The 19501-nt window shown below is 68.5% G+C and overlaps 2 protein-coding genes across 2 annotated transcripts; one reads left to right on the top strand and one right to left on the bottom strand.

Moving 5' to 3' along the window:
• Positions 1-410: 410 nt before the first annotated feature.
• On the bottom strand, positions 411-13459 carry IGHMBP2 (immunoglobulin mu DNA binding protein 2). Its single transcript, XM_056131786.1, has 16 exons — positions 13369-13459; positions 11903-12069; positions 9920-10109; positions 9673-9770; positions 8265-8428; positions 7019-7219; positions 6692-6839; positions 6291-6465; positions 4548-4730; positions 4338-4456; positions 4070-4164; positions 3350-3473; positions 2665-3240; positions 2305-2508; positions 1097-1269; positions 411-641 (listed from the first exon to the last, which is right to left on the bottom strand). Exons 1-16 carry the CDS (start codon positions 13452-13454, stop codon positions 447-449), a joined length of 2898 nt encoding a protein of 965 aa, XP_055987761.1. The 5' UTR covers positions 13455-13459; the 3' UTR covers positions 411-446.
• Positions 13460-13591: 132 nt separating this feature from the next.
• On the top strand, positions 13592-18161 carry MRPL21 (mitochondrial ribosomal protein L21). Its single transcript, XM_056131783.1, has 7 exons — positions 13592-13718; positions 15398-15455; positions 15999-16084; positions 16327-16490; positions 16792-16844; positions 17136-17239; positions 17860-18161. Exons 1-7 carry the CDS (start codon positions 13619-13621, stop codon positions 17922-17924), a joined length of 630 nt encoding a protein of 209 aa, XP_055987758.1. The 5' UTR covers positions 13592-13618; the 3' UTR covers positions 17925-18161.
• Positions 18162-19501: the final 1340 nt, after the last annotated feature.

Raw genomic sequence — 19501 nt, 5'->3', positions numbered from 1 at the left:
GGTGGGCAAGAGCTTCCTCGCCCCTGATGGCCCCCGGATTATGCTTATGACCCCAAATGCACTTTCACCCAGCAGGCACCAGGTGACCCACCCACCGTGGCCCTTCCCGCTGACATCCAGGCCCTCTGCATGAGGCGCGTGAGGGGCAGCGGCGCTGGCAGGGCGAGGTGGGCACTGCGCGTCTACACTGTTTATTTGGTTGTTGGCTAGCCGAGATGCCAGCGACAGACACAAGCCCGAGGCTGGGCTGGCGCGTGTCCACTTGTGTTTCTGAGGGGCCCGGGAAGGGACGGCTCCTCCTCAGGCCGTTGGTGGACCAAGGCAGTGACCACTGGGCGGGGGAGGCACAGCGACAGGGCGGGATGCAGGCCCCTGTCCTAATTGGCCAGGTGGACCTGGGGTCGCCCCTTCACCCGGGTGCCGGGCGGGCGCGTCCAGCGGCCACCTCACTTCCGGTCCTTCCTGCGGCTCTGCCTCTGGCTGCTCAGCTCGTCCAGCCTCCGATCCAGCTTCCGCTGCAGCTGCGCGCGCTTGGCGGCATCCAGGCCGCGCTCCCGGGGCCCGCTGCCGGGGTACAAGACCCCCTCCCGGCTGATCCGCTGCCGGGCGTGGGCGCGCGCCCGCTCCCCGCAGCCGTGGACCTGGGGGGACATGGCACTCAGTGCTCGGCCCACGTGGGGCCCCCTCCGGGCAGGCCGTGCTCCTTCCGGTGCAGTCACAGAGGAGCTGGGCGGCCAAGAGACCCTTAGACGTGCTCACGGCCACAGCCACTGGCCTAATTCCCTTCCACAGGGGGGCTCCGCCCACACCACAGCCACAGCCGGACAAGGCCAGCCACTCCCCTCTAATGGCCAGGCCTGTCTCATCAGCCCCGACTGCCCCCGCCCCCAGGGCCCCTTCCTCCAGGCAGCCAGCCGGGCTTGGCCCTGGGCGTTCAGGCCGTGTCTGCCGGCTGGTCATCCATCAGGGCCCCGGATTCTGCTCCCCAGGCCCCAGCTCTGGGCGAGAGGGGACCTGGGGAGGGCAGCGGCGGCGGTCCAGCCCACGTGGGTCCTGGTGGGGACGGGGGGCAGCTGGGGCTGCGTCCTGGCACTACCTCGGGCAGGTGGTGGCTGAGGCAGTAGCGGCGGCTGCAGTGGACGCACAGCTGGCCCAGGGTCACCACGCTGGCCGTGCAGCTGGGCATCCCGCATGTGCTGTCGGCCTTCACGGCCGCTGAGATCAGCGCGTCAAAGTCGTCCCCGCTGGGCAGCTCCGGGGCCACGGGACCTGCAGGGAGGGAGAGTCGGGTGAGCGCGGGGGGTCTGCAGGGAGCCTGGGAACCCCACCTGGTGCTGGGGGCACCCCTGGTGTCTGCGGGAGGGCCGGGTGGGCAGAGGAAGCTGCAGTCTTGGGCACTGCAGGTCGCACCATCGTGGAGCTCACGACCCTGCGAGTTGGGCTGCGGGCGGGGCCCCGAGACAGGGTTCCCCAGGGTGGTCAGGTGCACGGGGCACAAAAGCCGGCCCGGGGCGGGGGGTCAGCTCGGAAGGATGGACGTGGGACCTGAGCCCCAGCCACCGGCAAGCACTGGGAGGAAGATGGGGCCGGCTGGGGGGTCTGAGCCCGGGCAGGGAGGGCACGTGAGCCCAAGGGTGGCCCAGGCGCTAGACAACGGATCAGGGTTGCTGAGAGCATGGGCACCCTCGGCCGGGGCCCCCCACCCGTCCTGACCCCACCACTCATCAGGCCGGGAGCACTGGTGGCCCCCGGAAGTGGGCCGGAGCACGGGCCAGGGCTGCCTCGGCTGCTGGGAAGGGCAGCTGGACTCGGGGCCAGGGAGAGGCCATGAACCCCCTGGGCAGGAGGTTCCCCGAGACACACCCCGGGGTTCAGGCGGGGGCACCCCCTCACGGCTTTCCCTTCACAAGGTTTAAGCTCTTGTTCTATGGGTTTGGGTTTGGGGGCCATGCCCGGTGGTCGGGGGGCGACCTCCTGGTCGGTGCTGGGGGGGGGGCCCTGCACAGCCTGTGCTCACCCCCCCCCACCCGTCTGCCCAAGTCCCACCCCGGCACTTCAGAGGGGCCCAAGGGGCTTTCACTCCCCAGGTCGCCAGACACGGCATTCCTGCCACCGTGTGGGCTGATGTGTCGCAGGCCCAGAAGGGAGGCCTGGGTCACCAGGGGTCAGCGCCGCTCTCGGGAGCGAGGCTGTGTGTGGTCACACCCGGGGAAGGCCCGGGCTGGGCGCAGAGCCGAGAGGCCCCTCACCCCGGCCCTGCCCTGAGGGTGGGCCAGACCCTGCCCCCAGGGGGCACTTGCTTACCCTTGGGTTCTTTCTTCTTGCTCTTTTGGGGGGCCTTGCGTGCCCCCTCCCTGGCCGGCAGCTCCTGCCGGCCGCGCGCCCTCTGCAGTCTCTCCTGGTGCAGTGCCTTCAGGTCGAGCGGGGCCGGCCCAGGGCCTCTGGCCCCCGCACCTGGGGACTCAGCCTCAGCCGGGCTGGGGGGGGTGGGGCTGGTGGGGATGGCGGGGGGCGCGGGGCTGGTGGGGGCGGCAGCGGGCCTGAGGCTGGTGGGGGCGGCGGGGATCGCGGGGTTGGCGGGGATCACGGGGCCGGCGGGGGTCACGGGGTTGGCGGGGCCGGAGGGGATCGCGGGGTTGGTGGGGGTCGCGGGGTTGGCGGGGGTTGCGGGGCCGGTGGTCGCCCGCTTGCTGACGGTGATAAAGCGCTGTGCACCCTCCCCGCTGCTGTCGTGCCGCAGGCCCAACTCCTCGGCCAGCTGGTGGACGCGCAGCCGGTCCAGGGGGCTCAGCGTGGCGGGGAAGGGCAGCTGCGTCTGCTCGCTGGCCACGAAGGCCAGCAGCTGGGCCCGGAAGCCTTCGGCGCCGTCGCCGTCGAGGCTGGGCTGAGTCCGAGACGGGGCCCCGGGGCCCGGCTTCTTCCGCTCCTGCCTGGCTCCCGCTGGGGCCCCCGGCTCGGGCCGCCTCCTGCAGGCAGGCTTCCCGGATGCCACAGCACCGCGCCGGGTGCCCCGCTGGCCGGGGGCCTGGGCCGGCTGGTGGGAGTAGTTTTCGGGGACAAGGTCGTCCAGGTACTCGAAGGCTGTGCGCACCTCCCCGTGCTCGGCGAAATGGTCGAGGAGGCGCCGGAGGAAGGGGTGCTGGCCGGCCGTGTGCGAGTCGCAGATCAGGGCCACGTGGCGCCGGGCGCGGGTGACGGCCACGTTGAGGCGCCGGTCCTCGGCGAGGAAGCCCACCTCGCCTGCAGGGTGGGCGCGAATGAGCGGGAGGGAGGCTGGGGGGTCCCACCGCCCCCCACCCGGGACTCCTCCCATGCCCCACCGGCCTCTGGAGCAGCACGCCCGCCGCACCTGTCCTGTTGGACCGGACCAGGGACAGGACTACGGCCTCCTTCTCCCGGCCCTGGAAGCCGTCCACCGACTTGATCTCCAGCTCGGGGTGCCGGGCCGCCAGGCTCTGGCGCAGGAGGTCCACCTGGAAGAGCAGCCTCAGAGCCCACCCGAGCCCAGCACCAGGAGCCAGTCCCCGCCCAGAGCCCGCTAGGGGGGTGCCAGGGGGCAGCAGGTCCATGGCTGGTCCCTGAGACCACACTGAGCCCCCCAATCCCTATCGAGGCCACGTGTGGAGTGACCCCAGGAGCGCCAATGAGCAGAGGACGGCCTCAGGGAGGGATGGGGGGAGGGCTGGGCCGGGCCAAAGGCAGAGCCAGCGGGGCGGACAGACAGACCGGCGGGTGGACAGAGAGGCGCAATGGAAAGATGGATGGATGGGCAAACAGGTAGGGGGACGGACAGGCGAACGGACAGGTGGGAGGATGGACAGGCAGATGGACAGGTGAGGCAGATAGGAGGAAAGATGAGCAGACAGGTGGGAAGAGGGACAGACAGGTGGACAGGTGAGGGGGGGACAGACAGGAGCGGGCGGGGTGGGGGAAACGGCCAGATTTGTTTGGGTGCTGGAACCAGCTGGATGTGGCAGGTTCGACCCGGGTATTTTCGGGGCCAAGAGCCAATCGGGCCCCCTCGGTGCTCAGCCCTCCCAGGCTGGGGGTTCCCTGTGCCCCAACGCACCTGGCGGTGGTACGGCGTGATGACGGCTATGTCCCGCGGCTGGACCCTGGCGTCCACCAGGGCCTGAACGTGCAAGTCCACCAGGCGCACCTCACCTGCGGGGCAGGAGGGGCTGGGTTTCAGGTGACTGGGCGCCCTCCACGCCACGCAGCCCCGTCTCAGGATGCTGCTTTGGGGCCAGAGGCCAAAGGGCCGGAGCGGCTAATGCCCTCGGCCCCTCAAATCAGGCTGCCCCCGCCCACCCGCACGGTGCGGTGCCAGCGCTCACCAGGGTTGCCTCTGGACTGCTCGTCGTCCTCGTCCAGCTCCAGCAGCCCGCAGCCGGCCGTGTCCACTAGCAGCAGGGCCAGGCCCGTCTCCTCCGTGGTGGCCACACCTGGGAGGTCACTGCATGCAGGTGAGGCGGCATGAGAGGCCCAGCCCGAATCCCGCCCCGGGGCAGCCCGTCTGGGGAAGGGGCGCGGCCGGAGTCGCTCACCGCAGGAGGTGGCCGGCCACGGAGGGGTGTGCGGTGAGCTGGCCGCCGTAGAGCGCGTCGGAGGCCCAGCGCATGATGGCCCCGTGCATGCGGTACTGCGTCGTCAGCATCCGGACCGCTGCGGCCCCGTGCGCCTCGGCCAGCCGCTCCATGAGGCTGAGGGACAGCCCCGCCTGCGCCGCCCTGCACCGGAGGGAGGCCTGAGCAGCCCCGCCTCCAAGGCCCGCTCGGACCCCATACCAGAGGCTTGGGCCGTGGCCCAGCAGATGCGCGCAGGAGGAGACTCTGGCTGGGGAGACTGTCTGGATGTCCCAGTGACCCTGCATCAGGCAGGTCCACTCAGGTCAGATGGGAGAGGCCAGCAGCTCAGGGATGTGGGTGTCTCCCGGAGCTGAATGGCAGAGAACCCCCCAGGGGAAACCTCCAGAAGGGACTCAGGCCACGGCACCCACAACTAAAACCACGGCGTGAGCAGCTCTGGGATCAGGCGTCCGCGGGGAGAGATTGTTTGGTGGCAGCAGCCGGCCCGTGGGCACCCCGACCTCCAGACGCTCATGAAGTCCCTCAACACAGCACGCCTGGAAACGCCCGTGCCCAGCTGTCAGTCGGGGCTGCCCCGACACCAGCTGCAGTGCCAGGAGCTGGCCAGGCTGCAGAGTCCCGGGCGCCAGGTGGATGGGTCCACTTGGGGCTGGGAGAAGGCTGAGGCCCCTGTCCCCCGCCCTCGCGATGCCTCATTTAACTGGAGGATGAGCCCAGGGACACGGCGCCCCTGCTGGAGTGACAGCTCAGCAGGGAAGGAACTGTGACCCGTTCCCCCCCCAGCCACATGAGACCTGGGGGATGAGACTGGGCTGGGTGGGGCCAGGACCAGTGTGGGGTCATGAGCTCAGGCCTGCCACAGCCCTGCAGCTGAGGACGGAGCTGCTGGGTGGCACCTACCAAGGGGCACCCCAGCTGGGTGCACTATGAGGGCGCCCCAGGGGTCCCACTGGGGGAAGGAGCAGAGCAGCCCGCCTGCTGGGGGGTGCTGGAGGACCAGGGCCTCGCACCCCAACCTCCACGAGCCCAATCTAGGCTCTGGCACCAGAGGGCCGAGCATGCCCATCGAGCAGGTGCACCCATGGGGAGGCACAGTGACGGGAAGGGCAGAAGACAGGACTGCGAGGACAGCGGATGGGCGGGGGCAGAGGCCCCCCAAGGCGACAGTGGGTGGGGAGAGGGCGGGGCCGAGACAGTGGACAGGACTGAGGATCTGTGAGCCGACCGTGGGCGGCAAGACTGAAGGCGGAGCTGAGTGGGCGGGCCTGAGAGCGGAGCTGTTATAGGAAGTGGGCGGGTCCGAGAACCTGGGGTGGGCGGGGCCACGGGCAGGGCCACGATACAGCACACGGGAGGGCGGAGTTGTGGTAGTGGGAGGGGCCAAGGGCCTGGCTGTGAGTGGGCGGGGCCAAGGGACCATGAGAGGGTGGGCGGCGCCAAGGGTGGAGTTGTGGTTGGCAGTGGGCGGGGTCGCGGGCCTGGGGTGGGCAGGACCATGGGCCACGACACAGCACGTGGGCCTGAGGGCCTCTGTGACTGGGCGGGAACGAGGGTGGAGTTGTGGTTCATAGTGGGAGGGGCCAAGGGCCTGCCTGCGAGTGGGCGGGGCCAGGGGGACAGTGAGGCGGTGGGCGGGGCCAAGGCAGAGTTGTGGCAGGCGGTGGGCGGGGCCCGAGATGGTGGGCGGGGCCGCGGACGTACTTGTGAGAGACCACAGTGGGCGGCAGCTGCTTGTGGTCCCCGGCCAGGACGCACTTCCTGGCCTGCAGCAGGGGGATCCAGCAGCTGGCTTCCAGGGCCTGGGCGCACTCGTCGATGACGACCAAGTCGAAGTGACCCTCGGGCAGCAGCTTCAGGGGGCCGTCAGGGGAAGCCCCTGCAGGAATCGGAGCCCGCGGTCGTCAGGCGGCGCAGGGGGCAGCCCCCCTCCTCAGCGCCCCCTGGACCGCCGGGCCGCGGCCCCCTAAACAAAAGCAGCTGAAAATAACAGAAGAGCTCGCGCGCCCACCCAGGCAGACGCTCCCCGGAAGCCCGCTGGGTGGGGGATGCACCCTCCACCCCGGGCATCCCCGGAGCTCCCGTCGCGGTGAGGGCGCTCTCACCGGTGTTGGTGGCCAGGACCACGTCCGCCGCCCTCAGGCTGTCCAGCACGGCCGCCTCCTCGCGCTCCCGCAGCTCCCGCCGCAGCAGCCGCAGCTCCCCGCGCAGGCCGTGCCTCTCCCGCGCGTCGCGCGCGCTCCTGCTGCCCGCCTGCGGGGGGCGCCAGAGACACGCCCTGGGGTCCGCGCGGGCCAGGCTGCTGCGGGACCCCGCGACCCGGCCACGCACGCGGCCCGCCCCCTCCTCCCCGGAGACTGACACTCGCCCGCCCGCCCGGTGGCCGGGCCGGCGGGGGGTCGGGGGATGGAGGGGGGGGATGCGGGCCCTACCAGCACCCGGTCGATGTCCTGGCGGATGTCGGCCACGATGCGGGCGTGGTCGGCGCGGGCCAGCACCGCGTCCAGGCAGTGCTGCTGGATGGAGTCCAGGAGGCGGGCCGGGTGCCCGAGGCGCAGCAGCCGCAGCGGGCCGCGCGCCAGCCGCTCCACGAGGTTGTCCACGGCCACGTTGGAGGGCGCGCAGCACAGGACCTGCAGGGGCGGGTGGGCAGGTTCCGGCCTGTCCGAGAACGAGGCCGCTTGTGGCCCTCAGGCAGACAGAGGTGCCCCGGAGCAGCGAGGCTGGCTGGACTCACGGGGCCTGGCCCCAGGACCAACAAGGGGACAACCGACACCCCGGCCAGTACTGCCCCCGCCTGGCAGGGCAGCGCCAAGGACTCACCCATGAATCTATGCTCTCAGCACTGCAGTGCAGGGCCCAGGGGAAGGCAGGGGCAGTGGTGGCCGGCATGCATAGGGACCTTCCTGCACCTGGCCGGGATGCCCTGTCCTGCCACCAGCTCTGCTCTGGCCAGAGGACAGGGTCCCTGCCGCCCCCTAGGGCGTGTCTGCAAGCTCAGCACCAGGCCCCATGGCATTCGGCCTCTGGGACTGGGGTCCCACACACATTTGGCCCCAGGACCCAGTGGTCCTGCTCCACAGGAAGCACCCCAGAAATGTGACCTGCAGATGGGCTCAGACTGGTGTTCCCAAAGCGTTTACCAGCTGTGACACATCTCCTGTGCTGCAGGACCCCTGGCGTCACCAGGTGAGGCCTGGTCGTCCTGGCAATGCAGCCCACGAGGATCGTGGCCTCGGACCCCAGCACCAAACATCTTGCACAGAGGGCCGAGACCCACAGGACTGGCCGCTAGGTTCCCTGCACCCCCTCAGGAGGGTTCCCGCCCCGCCAAAACACCCAATATAAACAATAATGTGCAATATTATGGCATGTCCTGGGAGTCCCGAGTTGGGCACTGGGGCCAGAATGTGGAGCCTGGAGGCCCCAGCCTTCAGGGCACACCCAGGTCCTGGGAGCGCTTGGAACTTCCACATCTGGCCCGGGGCTGCAGGTCGGGGTGGGTGGCCTGGGTCCCCAGCTGCTGCACTCCAGAGGTCTCGGGACCCTTCTTGGCACAGAACCACCTCCAAGCCCCGAGCTGCTGCCAACCGCCAGAGTGGGCCTGGCCTATGGCTCCGTGCGGAGATGCCAGATCGCGCCGGGGCTGGGCCACGCGTGCCACCCTCCGGGACCCACCTTCAGGCCCTGCTTGACCGCCTGCTGGATGATCTCCACCACCGTGGTGGTCTTCCCCGTGCCAGGGGGCCCGTGGATGATGGCCAGCTCCTTCTGCGACAGGGCAAAGCGAACGGCTTCCTGCTGCGAGGCGTCCAGGGAGGCGTTTCCAAGGGTCAGTGGGGCTGCAGGGAAGGTGTGGGGGTGAGGCGGGGGGAGAGGGTCCCCCTGCAGCCCGCAGAGCGTGGCGGCTCTGTGGAGAGCAGAAGGCCAGCGACGTCTCACACCCGCCCCAAACGCTCTCCTGGGAGTGCGCCGGCCCTGTGCGGGGCACGGCTGCTTCCAGAACAGATCTGACTGAGGTCACGTGAGCCTCTGCTGGGGGGTCCCTCCCCGAAGCCAGGGGTGACCCAGAGGAACTGCTGGTCACTGCAGGCTCCTGTGGCAAGACAGAGATGCTCTGAAAGCAGCCGTGGGCCAGGGTCGTGGGCAAGGGCGAGGGCCGCTGAGGTGACGGGGAGGGGTACCCTCTCCCCCCGCCCCAACTGTCCAGACAGCAGAGAGAGGCCACTGATGGAACCTTTCCGCTGCTGCTCCGTTTCCGGGTGGAACCCAGAGCTCGGTCAGGCACAAGCCGCTCCCGGGAGGCTTCTCAGGCTTGGACAGATGCCCTGGTTTGCTGACCACCCCCAGGCGCTGTGCTAACCCAGGGTCAGCAGGAGGGGACACTGCTGGACAAGATTCAGGGGCAGGGAAGACCAAGAAAGTTCCAGAACACGTCAGTGTCCTGTCCGAGAGCCACTGTGTGGTCCATGCCTGTATGAGTGTGCATATATGTGTGTGGGGCCGAGCCTGTGTGTGTGTGTGCATGGGTGAGCGCATGTATGCATGTGACTGTATCTGTGAGCATGGAGCACACATATGCATGTGTGTGGCCATGTATGTGCGTGCATCTGTGTGTACATGTGACTGTATACACAAGCGCGCACATGTATGTATGCTTGTGATAGCATGTGTGCATGTATTTGACTGAGCGTATATGTGAGTGTGTGAAAGCGTGAGAGTGAGTGGTTGTGCATGTGTGTACACATGTGTGGACACAGTTCCCTGTGTGGAAGGAGAGAGGCGGCCGCGCCTCGAGTTCTGTCCCGAGTTTCTCTGAGGCTCTAGTCCCGAGGTCCTGTGCACGAGCCGTCTCACATGTGTAGACCAGAGAGGGGTCGCGTTACGCCCAGAGACGAGAGACCGCCAGCACCAGGACTATGGGCTGTCGCCTGTTTTCAGAGCCCACGGGGCTAGAGAACTCCTGTCTCAGGGCACAGGGGGAGCCAGCAGGGGGCCCCGTGGGAGAGGGCCCAGCCCCTGCTCCACAGAGACCGCGGTGCCCACAGCACCCCGCAGACCCACGCTCCCACCGGCCCGTGCTTACAGAGCTCGCCGGAGGAGCTGGGCGCTGACCCCCCAAAGAGGACGTCGATGAGCGAGGAGGCGGGGCCGGAGTGACACTTCCTCAGGGCGATGAGGGCTCTGCACGGAGAGAGGGCGGGGAGGCTGGGGCACCAGCGAAGGCCCCTGCACCCACAGTCCCCGGGACCCCGGAGCTCGAGGGCAGCGCCAGGAGCCACTCCGAGGGAGGCTGGCCGGGTCCTCCGGGGACTTCCAGCCCACGCACTTACTTCTTCAGTCGCCGGTAGGTGACGTCATTGGCCAGTTTCAGCAGGCGGTAGCTGTGCTCTTGGTCACAGCTCAGCTGGAAGTCCTGGGACTCGTCAAAGGCCACGGTGACGCACCTCGAGGTGATGCGGGTCAGGGTCCCCGTGGCCAGCGGGCTGTCCCCCTGGGCTTCATACAGACCCACGATGTCACCTGCACAGAAAAAGACTCGGTTCCACCTGCCTGAGCGTGAGCGGCCTGACACCCCAATTCCTCACACGCACAAACGCACTGGCCACTGTCCCGAGGGAACCAAACCAGTCAGGCTGCAGCTGGAGCCAACGCCCAAACCCTATAGGGTGACGGGCCCAAGGCAAGGGACCAGCCACCGGACACGGGAACGAGGCTCGGGCAGAGCAGACCCCGGGGGTGGAGGCTCTGGCCTGGCGCCCCTGCACCCATAGGCTCCTCTGTGTGCAGGGGCCCGGGTTCAGAGGTCAGCACTCAGGACTCTCAGGAAAGGCCACGCAGCAGGGGGACAGCTGCAGGGGCCGGGGAACTGTTCCTCAGACTGGAAATGGGTGGGCAGGGCATGGCCTGAGGGGGACCATGAGCCCATGGTGGGGACACCCCAGGTGACCCTGGAGCACGGAGGACAGAGGGCCAGTGCTTCCCTGTGGCCTGCAGAACACTGCCCCCTCCTGGAGGCACGGCGCCCTGCGTGGACGCCCGCTCACAGATCCCCACCCACCTCCCAGAGACCCCAGAACAGCCGTGCAACACCCTCGAGTGGCCTCTTCTCGGTCACGGGATGCCCTCTCAACTCTCACCCCGTTACAACCCTCACGGACGCACCCGCCCACTCGCGTGGAGCTGGGGACAGGCACTGTGGGGATCCCCGCCACCTCCCGGGGTCCCTTCGGTCTCAGGGAGAGAAATCGAAGGCTCGGTCACCCCAGAGCTGGATGAGAGACTTTTCTGGAACAGCCGGAGTGGACAGAGCCGTCCCTCTGTGGCTCCAGGCCAAGGTCCAGCGCCACTGCCACTGATCCGTGGCCCAGGCACCACTTCCGACGGCCCTGCCCTCCCATGGGGACACAGTGGCATCCTGCACCCCCATCAACGGGCTGCCCTGGGGACAGCGTGGGGCAGGAGATGTCCCTGTGCCCACAATGAACGGGACTCAGCTTTATCACCCAGCCTATGTCATGCCACCCGGAAGTCAGCGGCCTAGAAAATTGCACCAAGACACGTCAATGTCTGAGGCGAGCCCGGCAGCCCCATCGGGGGCAGGAGAGGCCGGGGCACAATCCGGGTTGCTGGGCCATGCGCTGGGGGGAGCCCGGGGCCACACACGTGCCCCCAGGGTGCTGCAAGGTTTGGTTTGGCTTTTTAGAAGAGGCCGCAACATCTTATTATGACATCTTATTATCTCACTCCTACTTTGGACAAACTGGCAGGCTACCGAATGTAGCCTGCCCACACGGCAGAGTCTGGCAAACTCCCCTTGGCGTACCAAATATGCCAAATACCAGTAACAATGCTGGGTCTCATTCTCCTAAAGAGCCTTGAATATAATCTCAGGGCTAGGATGAAGGAGACGTTACTGGGGCCTGCTCGAGGCAATCGACGAATAACAGGATGATTTGTGATTTGTGATTGTGATTTAGAAGAGGGGGCGGCGTTGGGGCCGGAGCGAGAGTAGGGGGGGGAGGGCACTGGCCAGGGACAGGGCCAGCCCAGGCTCAATCCGAGCCCCACCAAGAGCGATTACTGAGCACAAGGCCAGGAGGAAACCCTGAACATCGCAGGGTGTGACCTCTCCCCCCCCAAAAAAAAGTACAAAGAAGAGTGGGCGGTGGGCCACAGAAGTCCTGAACCCCGCAAGACGAATCCGACGCAGCTAGTGGCTGGTTCCACACCCTTCTTGGCACTGGGGGACCCAGAGAAGAGACCCCTGCCAGGTCCCGGACCCTCCCAGAAAGAGCAGCACCCACGCCACTGACCGGAAGTGAAGCTGTTGCTTGGCAGCACCGGGGCACCGCCCCTCCGCGGCTCCAGCGTGACCAGCAGCCGCCCGTAGAGACCCGTGCGCTGGCCCGACACCTGCAGCTTCAGCAGACACACACCACGACTCTGCAGCTCCCTCGGGGACACGCTCTCCTGCCAGCTCCTGGAGACACCGGACCCCAGGCTCGGACCTCTGCTGTGGCCGACCTGAGCCCTCCACCCTGCCAGCCCACCCCGGTGGCCCGGGTCACACCTGGGTCACGCAGACCGGGACTCCCTATGCCTCCGCCCCCGCTGGCCTCCACATCCCGTAGCCAGGGCCAGGGCACCAGGGTCCCACATGCAGACCCAGACCCCAATGTCCCTGTGACCCGGCTCCTCCCAGGGGCTTAGGAAGCTCCCCTCAGCCTCACCGCCAAATGGCAGGCAGGAACAACGCCTGTTGTACAGAGGAGGACACTGAGGCTGGACGTGATTGCCCGCTCACAGCCAGAACAAACGGGCTCCTTTTGTTCCCAAGGGCAGGGGGGCCTCCAACCTCACCCAAGTCTCCCCCACACCCCCAGGAATATGAGCAGCACAAAGCCTGCGGCCAAATCCCGATGCTACTAGTGCTTCCCAGCTGTGCTCCGGGTGCTGGGCACTGACCTCTCGTCTCAGTGCCCCTTCGATACTTGGGAGTGCCACTAGGTCATGTCACTCTGCCCAGAGATGGCTCCAGCGTGGACGCCCCGGGCCCCTCTGCGGCTGCCCCTCCTCCCTATCCAGGAGTGCTCCTCCCCAGCCCCCCCAACTCCTAGCTTCCTTGGGGCAGCTGAGCTCAGGCACCCCCTGCCCCTGCCACCACACGGGGTGCCTGGGGATTCTGTTCCCTCCCACTCGGGGGCTGCCCTGGGAGGTGCCGGCCTCCAGGGTGGGGGGCGTGGGGGACAACGGCTAGGCAGGTGGCTTGGTGAGAAGCTAAGGTACAAATGCCTCCACCTCTGTATGGGTCAGACGTCACCTGGGAGCACACAGGCTCCGAGAAGGGAGCACCCCGGCCTGAGGCCACACAGCAGGGAGGCACCCGCAGGACCTGGGAGCATCAGGCCAAAACAACACAGCGCTGGGGCTGGTGCGATAGCACAGCGGGAAGGGCGTTTGCCTTGCACACTGCCGACCCGGGTTCGATTCCCAGCATCCCATAGGGTCCCCCAGGAGCACCGCCAGGAGCGATTCCTGAGTGCAGAGCCAGGAGGAACCCCTGTGCACTGCCAGGTGTGACCCAAAAAGAAAAAGAAAACAAACACAGCGCTGCCTCGGTGGGACGGTCCCCCCAGGCCTCGGGCTCCGGCTCCACGTCCCCGGGGTCCCAGTGGGGACCAGAGATGGGGCGGCAGCGCGAAGCCTGGCCCGGGCGGGTGAAGCCGAGGCCTGGGCAGGGCAGGGCAGGGCAGGGCAGGGCGGGCACGGGCGGCCCTACCTGCGCTCCTCCACCTCCGCGTCCCTCTCGAGCTCCAGCAGCTCCAGTTGCCTGGCCACGAAACCCTCCACGGCCGCCGAGTCCATGGCCGCGGCTGTCCGGCGATGCCCGCAGCCGGCCCGGCTCTGCGCAGCGTGGAGAACCGCCCCCCACTACCCTCACCTCCCGGTGTTTCCGGCCGGGCGCGGTGCGTCGCCGGACCGGGTCCGCGCCGGCTCCACTTCCGCTTCCGGTCGGGGTCGGGGGAAAGATGGCGGCGGCCAGGGGCGCCGCGGCGCTGCCGGTCACCCTGGCGCGGCTGGCGTCGGCGTGCGGCCGCCGCATCCCGAGGGCGTCGGGGCCCGCAGCGGGTGAGCCCCGGGGGGCGCGGGGCGCGGGGCGGGGGGAGCCGAGCCCCTCGCGTCGCCGCGCGCGTCCGTGCGCCCCGAGGCCCCGCGCGGCGGTGGAGGCGGGGTCCCGGGCTCGCGCTGGCCGTGGGTGGGGGCCACGCGGAGGGCCGCCGGGGGCGCGGGCGGGCTCGGGCGCTGTCCCCGCGCCGGGGGAGGCCGACCCGGGAAAGCGCTGCCCCCTCGGCAGCGGGCAGTCACGTCTCCCGTGGCTGTCGCGGGCCGGGGGCGGGACCCCCGCGTGGGGGCCGCAGCTTCCATCCCCGGCACCTCGTGGCCTCCCCCCCACCCCGAGCACCCCCAGGAGCCCCCGGACGGCAGCAGGGCGGATGCGATCTGTGTTCGGAGCAGGCAGTGGACGGCGCCCCCGTGCGCCCCGGGGGACACGGGGTGCCCGTCCAGCGTGGCTGCCGCCTTCCGTCCCCCTGGACTCAGCCCCCGGCTGTCCCGCGGGGGCCGAGCACTCTCGCCCTGCTTTGCCGTGGGGCCCTGGGAGCAGGAGGGGGCCCTTGCAGCCCGTTCCCGGGGCGCTGCCTGCCCACTGCCCTGTCCTGCGCGGGGTGAGAGAGTGGGGGGCCGGGCAGAAGGCTCCTCCGGGGGCCCCTGGAGAAGGCCGTCAGCCGCCCTGGGGGGAATTAGCTGCTTTAGGGCGGTCGCAGGCCAGGATCCCCCCCCCCTTGTGCGGAAAGATGAGGCAGCCAGGGGGTGGAGGCGGGGAGCGCTGGAGAGAGGGGCGAGGGGAGGGTTGGGGAGACCACGGGGGGGGGTGCTGCTGAGAATGGGGACATCGCCTGCGGGGCGGGACTTGGGGAGAAGCAGCAGAAGGAGTGTGGGGGGGCGTCGGTCAGGACTGGGGGTGCCAATGAGACGCGGGGTGGCCAGGTCCGGCCTGTTTGGGGGCCCACTGCCCTGATGCAATTGCCCGAGGAGCAGCCTGGGGCCAAACCCAGGCACCCACCCCAGGATGGGCTGCTCAGGGGTGACCTGCTTTGGGCTTAGGGGTCACACCTGGAGGTGCCGGGCCTGGGTGCTCCGAGGACCGAGTGGCGTGGGGGACCAACCCGGGCCCCCCGCGTGTGGAGCAAGTGCCCAGCTCAATACTCTCTCCAGCACACCCTGCCCTTGAGCATGAAAGGTGTGAACGGGGCGTGTGAGCCGCAGAGGTGCCAGCAGGGGTGAGCCCTGCTTGGAGCCCAACTGCAGGGCGCTGCACCGAAGCCCCGCCCCCAGCCACGCCACGCCCCCCGAGACCACGCCCACTTGCTCCTGGCGCCCCGCCCCCAGCACTGCCCCGCCTCCTCCCGAAGCCCCGCCCCCGAGGCCCCGTGTCCCTGAAGGTGCCTGTCCCCTTCTGCTGTGTGCAGGTGCCCCCGCCTGCAGCCCATCCGTGTCACGGTTAGGGCAGCGGACTCGCTGCTGTCGGTGTGTGTGTGTGTGTGTGTGTCAGTAGCAACTGGCTCAGCCCATCACCCAACTGCCCAGCAACTCAGAGGGACAGAGTGGTCATGTGGGACATGCGCTGGGCGGAGCTTCAGGAAGAGGCGGGCTGGGGGGCTAGGGGGGACTGGGAGACGCGATGCCGACCTGACCCAGCGCGGGTCCAGACCACGAGGCCCCTAGTGATCCCGTCTCTTGCTCCTCAGCCTGCCTGTGGCCCGTTTCCAGAAGCTTCAGCTCGCCGAGCAGGTCGTTCCCAGCCGGGTAAGACCCCCGTGCAGCCTGGGGGGTGCCCTGTCAGTGGACTGGCTGGAAAGTCCAACCTCAGGACTGGAGAGATAGACCAGCAGGGAAGGCACCTGCCTCGCATGTGGCCGACCCAGCACCACCAGGAATAAGTCTTGAGCACCATTCAATGTGAACCCCCCCAAAAAAGTTGGGGTTTGGGAGAACTCTCAGGTTTGATCTGAATTGAGTTCCTGGGTTGTGCCCCAGGGCTGCTCCCAGCTCACGGCTGGGGTCACTCTCGCCCTGTGCAAAGCTCTCGTGTGACCCTCCTAGCCGTCTCCTTGCCCTTCTGGAAAATCTGACCTTTTCTCAGATCCTTAGCACGTTCCAGAGTGCGGAGAGAGGGTGGTGCAGGGAAGAGAGGCGTGTCCTGCGCGTTCTGAAGGCGCTGGGCCCCCCGGGAGGAAGCATAGGGCACTGGGGGTTGGAATCACAGGTCCGGGCACTGGACCCGGGGAAGGCAGTACCCTGAGTTGTGCCCCGTGCCGCCTGTTGACACGTGCGTGCTTGTCCCTCCAGGTATGTGCCCCCCACATCCCTGAGCTCACCGCCCTGGCCCGCCGTGGTTCTGCCAGACCCGGCCGAGGAGACGCGCCATCACGCCGGTAAAGGCAGCCCCGTCCTCCCGCCCCCGCCTCACCCCCGTGCCCCGTGGGCCCCAGCTGTCCCCTGAACGCCTCAGAGTAGGTGGGGGAGGGGCGTGGGGGCGTCCCGTCCTGCCTTGCTGTGCGTGGGCACATGGGTGCAGGAAGAGCGGGGATGCTGTGGCCGCTCAGGGTCTCCCAGCCCGGGGAGCGTTGCCCCGAGTGCCGCCTGCTCAGCCGGGGGGTGTCGCTCCGTCCCCCAGCCGTGGTGCAGATGGTGAATGAGCTCATCGCAAGTGGCCAGTACGGCCGGCTCTTTGCCGTGGTCCACTTTGCCGGCCACCAGTGGAAGGTCACGTCCGAGGACCTGATCCTGATTGAGAACGAGCTGGAGGTGTCTTGCGGGGAGCGGATCCGGCTGGAGAAGGTGAGGCCGCGGCTGCCGGGGGGGTGCGGGGCTGTCCCCAAGCCGGCCCTACCCACGGCCAGACCCAGGGGCACGGAGGGGGGGTGGGGGGGTGGGGGGGGAGGGCGCGTCTCTGCGAGGCAGGAGGGGTTCAAGGCCGGTGCCTGTGTCTCTGTGGAGTTGGCAGCGAGGGAGGCCGTGTCCAGCCCGTGTCCCCTCTTGCCGGGGAATCGTGGGGCAGACAGTGATTCCCTTCCCGTGGCCAGGGGCGCCCCGTCTAGGCTGGGCGTGGCCTCTCACCGGCCACTGCCTTTTCTTCCAGGTCCTGCTGGTCGGGGCTGACAATTTTACGCTGCTCGGGAAACCGCTCCTGGGGTGAGGCTCCTGGCATGGGACAAGGGGGCGCGGGGGTGGCCAGCGTGTGAGTCTCCGGACACGGGTGTTGAGCACAGGCTCTGCCCACGGAACGCCGGGCTGGATGCGCTGTGCTGTGTCCTGAGCACAGAGGCAGGAGCAGCCCCGAGTCCCGCTGGGGGCCCCGAGAGCTGCCCCCGTGCCTGTCTCGGGTGTCTGTGGGGAGCACCCCTCCCCCCCCCCCCCGTGTCCAGTGAGCAGGGCAGGGCGCCGTCGGGGGGACCAGCGGCTGCTCACCGTGCCCCTCTGCAGGAGGGACCTCGTCCGCGTGGAAGCCACCATCATCGAAAAGACCGAATCGTGGCCGAAAATCAACATGAAGTTTAGGAAAAGGAAAAACTACCAAAAGAAAAAGAGTGAGTGGAGAGAGCAGCCGGGCCTGCTGGGGCAGGGCGGGGACGGCCCGTGCAGGAGACCCCAGGGGGCCTGAGGCAGGCCCAGGACTGAGTCTCCCACAGGGGTCTGGGTGAATCCACACACCCACAGAGACACAGTCGCACCCCAGAGAAGCAGCAGAAGCCCCGGGCTGCGCTGGGCAGGGTGCTAGGGACCGAAACACACCCTAGTTCCATCCTCTCTGGGGTTCCCCAGACTCCTCCCTCTCCGTTCATCCCTCCTGGTCCCCGTGTCACGGTCGTAACCTTGAGACTGCTGAGACCGCCCCCATGGAAGCGGGGGCAGGAGGGGGTGCTGAGGCCCCGGGGTGTGGCCTGGTCTCCTGAGTGCCTGGGCCCCCCTGCAGGGGCACCACCTGCCACCTCTGGGGTGGGGAGAGGGGGTTGGGTGGGGGCAGTTTGGCCAGGAGGCGCAGAGGCCAGGATCTGGCCCTCGGGGTCAAGAGGAGGGGATGGGGGCCCCTGTGGCTGGGGAAGGGGTGAGTCGGGGAGGCCCAGGGCCCCAGGGCCCTAGCGGCTGGTGTGTCCCAGCTCCCGAGCCCAGGGCAGGCGTGGGTGTGAGACCCTCTTTTCTCCGGCAGTCATCGTGAACCCCCAGACCGTCCTCCGCATCAACAGCATCGAGATCGCCCCGCGCCTGTGCTGACCCTTCCCGTGGGAACGTGAACCAGCTTCAGTGTCGTGGGCACGGGACCGTCACGGACAGCGGCCCCCAGGACCTTGGGAAGGACCTTGGGAAGGACCACGGGCGGGGCCTGTGCATGCAGAGACCCCGGGGTCCATCCCGGGCGCCCCATGGGACCCCAGGCCCTGCCGGTTGTGGCCTCACAAAATGAAAACAAAGAAAGAATTCCAGGCCCAGCCTCCTGGGGCCGGAAGTGGACGCTTGTGTGAGCCCGGCCTGTGTCTTGGCTGCCCTCCACCCTGGCAGGTGGCAGCCCAGAGCACACCGGGGGAGGGGGGTGGGGGCGCTGGAAGGATCCAGATTCCTCCTCGGGGCGAGGTGGGTGAGGTCAGCCTGTGCCCGGCTCCTCCCCTGTCCCTGGCGCTCTGCCTTTTTCTCTCCCCCCCAGGGCGGGGACTCCCGCCACACACTCTGCAGTGCCACCTGGGCCTTGGTTACTTCTGTCCTGTTTGGGGCAGGGGGGCCAAGGGGCTCAGGGGCGGTTCCAGGGGCCCCCAGGGGTGTGGGCTCCCTGTCCTGTCCTCTGTGTCCAGCAGGGGGCAGTCCTGGCTCGCGGGGAGCAGCGTGGGGATGGGGTAGGCTCTTCTCAGGCCTGGTGTGGACTTTGCCTGGGTGCCACCAGCCAGCTCTAGGGGGTACACCTGGGTGGGGCTGCCCTACCTCCCGCTGACCCTGCCCGCACAGACCAGGTGCCCCTAGAGACCGGAATCAGCAGTCAGGTCAGTGACCTCACCCTCAGCCCAGCAGACCCCGCGTGACCTCTGGCCCCCGGACCTGCCACGGAGGGTCAAACCCACTCTCGTGGGGACTTGGGGTCCGGGGACAGGTGCCCCTCACAGGCAGAGCGTGGCCCTGGCCCCAGCAGCCCAAGGTAGAAAGAGCTGCTTCCATGGGCCAGGACGGATGGGCTCTGCGAGACCCCTGGGCCGGACACATGGGGAAGAAGCTCCCGCAGGGTGCAGAGACAGGCTGGGGGCCCACTGGGGTCAGGGCCGCTGTTTGCTTACAGAGAAGCCAGTGCAGAGGCGAGGGCACCTGATCTCTGTGAAGTGGGTTTGCGGGCGTGGGCGGCCCCGGGGGTGAGTACAGCTGCCCTGGGCAAGTGGCCTGTTCCCCCCACACACACCTGCTGGGCCCACCCGGCCGGAACACACCTGTAGCTCAGCTGCGTCCTGCCCTGCCGGACCCAGCCAGTAGCCCCCTGGTGTGGCCTGAGGCCCCAGGGCTCTGCCACTGTCCACACGGTCACCATGCTTTTAGTGTCCCTGGCCCCAAGGGGCCAGAACCCCCACGCCTGTCCCTCCTCTGGACTTGGGCATCTGGCTTAGAGGGGCAGGCAGACTGTGGAGGGGGCCCGGTGACCCCTGCATCACACACCAAATAAAAATAAGGCCAGAGTGATACGACAGTGTAGGGAATGCAGCCAGCCCAGGGTCCCTCTCCGCCATCCCATGCGGTCCCCCCCCAGGAGCAAGCCCTGGGCACATCCAGGAAGGACGTCACTGCCGGGCGTGGCCCAGGAATCAAAAGGGAAAAGC

Source organism: Sorex fumeus, unplaced genomic scaffold (genome assembly GCF_029834395.1).
Source record: "Sorex fumeus unplaced genomic scaffold, SorFum_2.1 ptg000093l, whole genome shotgun sequence".
Classification (NCBI taxonomy): domain Eukaryota; kingdom Metazoa; phylum Chordata; class Mammalia; order Eulipotyphla; family Soricidae; genus Sorex; species Sorex fumeus.
Note: the sequence above shows the minus strand (reverse complement) of the source record. Positions and strands in the feature narration are given on the sequence as shown.